The sequence below is a fragment of the Cyprinodon tularosa genome, unplaced genomic scaffold (genome assembly GCF_016077235.1).
Source record: "Cyprinodon tularosa strain WSP-4 unplaced genomic scaffold, ASM1607723v1 ctg633, whole genome shotgun sequence".
In the NCBI taxonomy this organism is placed as follows: Eukaryota; Metazoa; Chordata; class Actinopteri; order Cyprinodontiformes; family Cyprinodontidae; genus Cyprinodon; species Cyprinodon tularosa.
In genome coordinates, this window is record NW_024039378.1 from 135644 (window position 1) to 143536 (window position 7893).

The 7893-nt window shown below is 41.0% G+C and overlaps 1 protein-coding gene and 1 long non-coding RNA gene across 2 annotated transcripts; both read left to right on the forward strand.

Moving 5' to 3' along the window:
* Window positions 1–4238: 4238 nt before the first annotated feature.
* LOC119798700 lies at window positions 4239–5458 on the forward strand. Its single transcript, XR_005282752.1, has 4 exons — window positions 4239–4337; window positions 4428–4521; window positions 4608–4637; window positions 5378–5458. It is a non-coding gene; the product is annotated as an uncharacterized LOC119798700 (long non-coding RNA).
* A 1038-nt stretch (window positions 5459–6496) lies between these two features.
* LOC119798697 (ladderlectin-like) lies at window positions 6497–7570 on the forward strand. The gene is made up of 4 exons (XM_038308268.1): window positions 6497–6539; window positions 6653–6787; window positions 6875–6986; window positions 7255–7570. Exons 1-4 carry the CDS (start codon window positions 6513–6515, stop codon window positions 7320–7322), a joined length of 342 nt encoding a protein of 113 aa, XP_038164196.1. The 5' UTR covers window positions 6497–6512; the 3' UTR covers window positions 7323–7570.
* The last annotated feature ends 323 nt before the right edge of the window (window positions 7571–7893 follow it).

Consider the following 7893-nt stretch of genomic DNA (forward strand, 5'->3'; position numbering starts at 1 on the left):
CGACGGGAGGGAGCGCTCATACTCCTCGATCAGTGACGGATCGAGGATGTAGGAGCCAGGAATCCATGTGCGGTCCTCCGGACCGTAGCCCTCCCAGTCGACGAGGTACTGCCAACCGCGACCTCGAAGACGGGAGTCCACGAACCGGCGGACGGTGTAGGCAGGATGTCCATCGACTTCCAGGGCGGGTGGAGGGGAGTCGGACAGAGGGCACAAAGGACTAGAAGCCACTGGTTTTACTTGAGAGACGTGGAACGTGGGATGTATACGGAGACTAGCAGGAAGTTGCAGACGTATGGCTGAAGGATTGATGACCTTGGAAATCTTGTATGGACCAATGTATCTAGGAGACAGTTTGCGAGACATCCCCTTCTTTCGGTTTGACCATTAGACTGTGGATGATAACCAGACGTTAGAGAAGATTTGCAATTGAGAGCTGCGCAGAAAGCCTTCCAAACCTGGGAAATAAACTGAGGACCACGGTCTGAGAGAATATCTTGAGGAATTCCTCAGGATATTCAGGATAGTCGAAAGACATGCTTAACTAGGAGCTGGGCTGCTTGGAAGGCTGTGGGGAGCTTTCTGAGAGGAATTAAGTGGCAAGATTTAGAAAATCGATCGATCATGGTGAAAATGGTTGTCATACCTCGGGAGATGGGAAGTCCAGTGACGAAATCGATGGCTATGTGAGACCAGGGACGAGTAGGTACAGGTAGTGGGTTCAACAAACCTGAGGGTGGTTGATTTGAAGTCTTGTTTCTTGCGCTGACAGGGCAGGCCAGAACATACTCCTTCACGTCCTTGTGTAGAGTAGGCCACCAGAAACGTCTTGAAATTAAATGGATGGTTCTGCTTACCCCCGGATGAGCGGAAAACTTGGCTGCATGCATCCATTGGATCAGCCGTGATCTGACTGAAGAAGGGACATAGGTTCTGTTTGGAGGACCGTTACCTGGGTCTGGTCCAGAGGCCAGGGCAGAGTTTATCAGGTCAGTGATTTCCCAGGTAACCACTCCAACTGTGCAGGATGCCGGGAGAATGGGTGCAGGCGTCTTGGATTGATCAACGGAGTAGAGACGAGAGAGAGAATCGGGCTTGGTGTTTTTGGATCCGGGTCTGTAAGAGATGATGAGGTTGAAACGGGAGAAAAAGAGTGACCATCTAGACTGGCGCGGGTTTGCTTGTTTAGCAGACTGGATGTAGGCTAAGTTTTTGTGATCGGTCCATACTAGGAACGGGTGTTGAGCTCCTTCAAGCCAGTGTCTCCACTCCTCCATGCCAATTTGATGGCCAAAAGCTCACGATCCCCAACGTCGTAGTTCTGTTCAGCAGGAGAAAGTCTACAAGAAAAGAAAGCACAAGGATGTATTCTTTGATCCGAATCGAGTTTTTGAGATAGTACTGCACCAACTCCAGAGTCAGAGGCGTCCACTTCGAGGATAAATTGCTTGGTTGGATCAGGCTGGATTAACACGGGGGCTCTGGAAAACAAAGTCTTACGTTTGTCAAAGGCGTTTTTAGCTTTGGGGGTCCACTGGAAAGTCTTTTTGACTGAAGTTAGAGTTGTGAGGGGTAAAGCTGTCTGACTGTAATTCCTGATGAAGCGACGGTAGAAGTTTGCGAAGCCCAGGAATCTCTGCAGCTGTTTACGGTTTTCAGGAACTGGCCAATCCAAAACTGCTTTTATCTTTTCTTCGCATGGCTTAACCTGCCCGACCCTGAGCACAAACCCTAAAAATGTCACTGAAGACTGGTGAAATTCACATTTCTCAGCTTTTGCAAAAAGTTTGTTTTCCAGTCATCTCTGTAGGACCAGGCGGACGTGTTTCTTATGCTCGGAGAGATCTTTAGAGTAAATTAGGATGTCATCAAGGGCCAGGGCTTGGAAACATGCTGGAGCATTAGTGAGACCAAAAGGCATGACTAAATATTCAAACTGACCTAAAGGAGTTTTGAAGGCTGTTTTCCATTCGTCACCTTCTCTAATCCTGAGAAGGTAATAAGCGTTCCTTAAATCGAGTTTAGTGAAGACGGTGGCCCCTTGAACTGGTTCGAAGGCTGATGCTAGTAACGGAAGTGGGTATTTATTTTTGACTGTTATTTGGTTAAGGCCTCTGAAATCGATACAAGGTCTTAGAGAACCATCCTTTTTACCCACAAAAAAGAATCCTGCACCCAACGGAGAGGAAGAAGGGCGGATTATGCCAGCAGCTAGGGACTCGTTTATGTATTTCTCCATAGTTTCTCGTTCGGGTTTAGAAATGTTGTAAAGTCTACTGCTAAGTAGAGGGGAGCCAGGTAATAGCTCAATCGCACAGTCATATGGTCTGTGAGGTGGAAGAGACGTAGCACTGACCTTACTGAAGACAGGAGCCAGATCATGGTATTCGGACGGAACAGAAGTAAGGTCAGGAGAGTCCATCTCCCCCCTACCTCTAGGAGACCTTACAGCGGGAGCTGCGGAACGAAGGCAAGTCTCGTGACATGAGGTCGACCATGCTTCGATGTGGCCATCAGCCCAGTTTATATGGGGATTATGTCGTTGCAGCCATTCGAACTCAAGCACCACAGGGGAACATGCAGAGGGAAGCACAAAAAACGTCAGAGTTTCCCGGTGATTACCTGAAATCAGCAGCTCGAGGGGTTGTGTTTGGTGGGTGACTTGGTGGAGTCTTTTCCCATCAATAGCGGAGACACAAAGAGGCTTGGATAAAGGGATAGTATCAATTTTTAGCTGCTGAACCAGGTTGGAGTCTATCAGATTGCGTTCACAGCCTGAGTCGATGAAAGCAGACAAAGTGAGAGTCTGATCTGAAAAGCACAAGGTAGCTGGAAGCATGAGACGAGGAGATTTCTCGGAAGTTAAATGGCCCGTCAGACTCCTCAGATCTTCTGACGGGCCCCGGCTTTTAACTTAGCGGGACATGAAGCGATGAAATGGCCAGTCTCACCACAGTAGATGCAAAGCTTGCTTCTGACACGTCTTAGTCTTTCCTCAGGGGTTAGCCTTGTATGTCCAGCCTGCATTGGTTCAGCTTCCGTTTCTACAGCATGAGAGACCTGAACAGGCATAGAAAGTGACTGGGTCTTAGACCTTGGCTTGGAAAAGGGTTCTGTGGGACCAGAAGAATTTTGAAAACTTTTCCATAAAAGAAGAAAGCTAAAATCATACACAAAAAAATATATATTAACAACTATTAAACTGAATTCATTAACTTTGTTTTGTTCCCTACTTAAAGTCCAAATTAGCTCTGCTTGCATTGTAGGTGTACCACCAAATATTATTCAGAGATTTGGTGCAACTGGCACTGTTGTTGATGTTGGAGATGGCTATGGAGGCATTGCAGAGACAAGGTTGGAACAGAATTGAGAACTATCTGCTGCTTCTCGACAACTTGAGTTTGAAAATTTGTGTTTAACACTTTTGAATGTTAAACTCCAATGCCTTGATTCCCATCATGCCGAGCTTGAATGACTTCTTGCACAAAATACACTGTACCTCATATACATTCCCTGGTACTGGTTTTAGACATGCAAAACACTCTTGACTGGAAAGCCAATTTTCATTTAATTTAAATTTCCCAAAGTGTTCCAGATAAAACACTAAGGCAGGGATCTGCAAATTGAAATATTAAAGTATTTTGGATGTCCTGGTGAAAATGAAAAAAAAAAAAAACAAACAAAGAATATAGATTGATTTTTGTTCCATATTTTGTGTGTCTTTTAAGAACATGGCACTATCTTGCTTCATTTCGTTGACTTAATTAAATCAGCCTAAAAAAAAGTCAGTTCTTCTCTGAATGCCACTGGAGTTTTGTTGCATTGGCAACTGAATGAAACCACAAGCAAATACATGACTGAAAGATGGTCAAAAATGTGTGCTTCACCTCACATGTCTGAGGGATTGTAGGAAGGATGTAATTTCGCTGCATTCTTTTCTAAATCAGAATAACAACCTAATAAATTTCTTAAATGTGTATCGATGGTAAACCTAATTTAAACTATTTATAATTGCAATCAGGAGCTACGGAAAAGTCCAAGAGGGCCACAAATGGCCTTTAGACCCCACTTCTTACAAAAACGTTATCACGGAGTTGTTGCAACTTTCACAGCCATGACAGGCATAAATGGTAATGTGGGGCGTTGGTCTTTGGTAATTTTAGCACAGGTTACAAACCAGATCTGATCATGTAACTTTATGCTGTGGAATTAGTTTCTGAGTCATTTCCTTATTTTGTGGATGATGAAAAGGTTGGTAGCTCTATAAGAAGCCTGGGATGGCACATTGAGCCCTAGGTGGTCCTGGCAGACGAAGAAAACAAACCATTCTGAATCAGGTTTGCTGATCGACTCTCTGCGCTTCTATTTCACTCACTGATGAGTTTAAATGTTCATTAAATATGTAACTTATTTTTCATTAATTTCAGCTTGTATATCTCCATCATTTCATCACTTCCATCATGAAGTTGTTGGTTTTGTGTGTCCTGGTTTTCTCTGAGATGGCATGGGCCGGAGCTGATCGTAAGCATTTCTAAAGTATACAGAGTTTGTAAAGTTACTAAGACTCAAACAAACTCACTAATTCCTGTTGTTTAAAATACCCACAGCTGTTCCAGATGATGGCTCTGCTGATGAAGGTCAGTGAGTGTTGTTTTTTAATAGGATCATGAAGAATAAAGTTTATTCTAATGCTGAAATACATTGCTTTTAACCAGAGATGGGAAGTAACGAAGTACAAATACTTCGTTACTGTACTCAAGTAGATTTTTCTGATATTTTTACTTTACTTTACTACTTATTTTTATGGCGACTTTTTACTTCTACTCCTTACATTTTTACACGAATATCTGTACTTTCTACTCCTTTCATTTTAAAAAATTGGCTCGTTACTTTAGTTTTGAATCATTTCAATGGAGTTACCGTTATTATTTTTCACGTCATCAATACCAAATTCAATCTAATTGGATGGGAATCTACGTTGCATTTGACGCACCACTACAAGATGAATCGACAGATTCAGCGGTATTCATTGGCGGCAAATCATTGCAGCTTGGTGGCGGTGGCGTTAGCATAGTAGCATGGACGACGAGATGATTGAAAATGAACACAAAGGAGATCTTGTCCTATTGGCAGACATCCATTTAAAATGTAGGCAACGGCATGAAAAAAGTGGGTTCTACTTTTACTTTTATACTTTAAGTAAATTTACACGCCTGTACTTTGTTACTTTTACTTGAGTAAAGAAGTTTAGTCAGTACTTCCACTTTTACCAGAGTATTTTTTTAACACAAGTATCTGTACTTTTACTCAAGTACGGAAAGTGAGTACTTTTGCCATCTCTGCTTTTAACTAAGGCTCTCCATTTGTTTGTCTTTAGAATCAATGGACTTGATACAGAGATCTGCTTCTTGTCATTCTGGCTGGTCTGAGTACAACGGTAACTGCTACTAGGGATGGGGATCGTTAATATTTATTGATATCGATACCTTTATCGATACTCCTTATCGATCCGAGTCTTTATCGATACCACTATCGATACTTTTCTGTTATTTGGTGGAAAGACGAAGCAACAAAATTTTTTTAACAGAACTGGTATTGCTTCTATTGCTTAACAAGTGAGCATAACAAAAAGGTTTCTAGCCTTCAATAATCATGGCTAATGTAATAGGCCACTTCGAAATGACATAAAACTAACTAGAATATATTTTCACAATTGTTGGTGGATGTATTGTCTACTGTCACTTTTCATCATGTTTTTAGTGATTAGGAAAATATTTAACAAATAAATAATTGTATTTTAAATTAAATGTAATTTTTAATAAATGTTGGCATCAGTAGTTTAATTATATATTCTAAAATAGTTAGAGCAATATACAACTGTATTACTCATGTTTCTCGCCAAAAACTAAATTTCCCGTTTTCTTTACGTTACACTTGAACGCATCATGATAACCTAATTGTCGTTTTACTGAGCCAATCTGAACGCATCATCACGCAGCACGTCTGAAACTTTATTTACTTTTCAAGCTAACTAGCTTGTATGCTGCCGATTACAACACGGATTTCACAATTACTTTTTTTAACTGACCGGACAAGCTACAAAGTCTGTGTGCGCGCTTACCAGTGGTACTCTGAGTGGATGATTAAGACGGGCCTGACTGCAGCGGAGGAGTCTTTTCCGTTCAGCCATTCTCGAGTCGCGAGCAAAGTTAAGTGCCAGAATTCACTTGTTTTACTTTTAATATCTGTTTGCTTACAAATTCATTCCAAAACATTGGTGGACATGCTCCAGTGATTGGATTGATTAGATTTAAATGCTGTGACGCGACTCGAGGGACACACAATTATGTTACAGGACCTCCGGGAGAAAAAAAAAAAACAAACGACCAGACTCGATAGTGGTATCGATAAGCCCAAACGTTATTGATTTTCGGGTTTTGAAAAAAGTGGAACCGGGTCCTTGATGGAACCGGGTTTCGATCCCCATCCCTAACTGCTACCACTATGTTTCCATGCCCTTGGATTGGGCTTCAGCTGAGGTGATTTTCAATAACATTCTGCTCTTATCCTATTTTACTCTCTTATCCTATTGTTGTTAATAAAAAAAAATGCAGCTACTACTTCTGTACACCATTCTGTTTTTTGTCTGCAGAGGCACTGCATGTCCATGGGGGGACACCTGGCATCAGTTCATAACCCAAGGGAGTACCATCATATTCAGCATGTGATAAGAACGGCAACTTATGGGTTCAACCGAGCATGGATTGGAGGCAGTAATGCACAGAAGGTATTTTTTTACTAGTTAGTTTATTTTTTAAGTATTTTGATAAATGATTGAGAGACGTTTATATTCTGTTGGGTTCTTTTCTTTCAGACAAGCATTTGGCTTTGGAGTGATGGAAGCTATTTCCACTACACAAACTGGTGTCCACGACAGCCTAACAATTGCAGAGGCACCCAGCACTGTTTGGAGATGAACTCTTCAGGTAAAAGAAAATATCACACATCAGTGTAAGTTTTTCAAGCAGTTAAAGGAGTAATGGGTAATTAGCAAGTTAACTATGTAAGTAAAACTTAAGCAAGAACAATATTACATTTACTGGATTAAATACAGGGGCATATATTGTTGTTTATTTCGTGTTTTTGTTTGGAAAAACAGTTGAAGAATATCAAGCCTCCCTACAATAATGGTTCTTTATAAACAGGATTTTGTTTCTGTGATATTAACAGATTTTTTTGTTTTTGTGTGCTTAGCTGGAAAGTGCTGGGATGACGTAGGATGTTGGTATGGTCGCCCATCTGTCTGTGCCAAGAAAGTCTGAGCAGTCCGAGAGGAAGCCTTTTTCTGGTATAAATTAGCTTGAACCAGAACCGGTGGAGGATGCTATATTGTCTTTCAGTTATTCTGCCACATAGAAATCCTATTTTCTAAAAGCTTCTTCTATGTACTTCATATAATCACATATAAAACAAAAGGTAGATTCAAGTAGTGTGAATGTTTTATAAATGATTATTTGGGAAAAACCATTTTCTTTTCTTTAGCCTTGCATTAAATAAACTTTTGAAGCATGAAAACAATATAATGTATATCGTCTATTCTCTGTCTTCATCTAGTCATATTAAGTGAATTTGTATGTTTTGTTAAAATTTTAGTTTTTTCCCCTTTAACTATTAATCCAAACTTTAGTCTGACCAGTCTTCTTTTATTTTACTTCCACAAGACTAATTTCTTGGGAATATGTTATTATTACTTTTTTGCAACACTTAAAATAATATTTTTCCCACATATTGGTGCCGGTATATCATAGATGTAGCCTGGGTGCCAGTCAGAACTTAGCCCCGCCCACAAGGTTTGAGTTCGGGGAAGTTCGGTCTGGCTCTGCTCCATAGTAG

Bases quoted from the DNA above. Each gene is read 5' to 3' on its own strand.
- LOC119798697 (XM_038308268.1), top strand. From the start codon at position 6,513: ATGCCCTTGGATTGGGCTTCAGCTGAG. The intron at 6,788-6,874 runs GTATTTTTTTAC...CTTTTCTTTCAG, and splicing joins GAGGCAGTAATGCACAGAAG to ACAAGCATTTGGCTTTGGAG. The intron at 6,987-7,254 runs GTAAAAGAAAAT...TTGTGTGCTTAG, and splicing joins TTTGGAGATGAACTCTTCAG to CTGGAAAGTGCTGGGATGAC.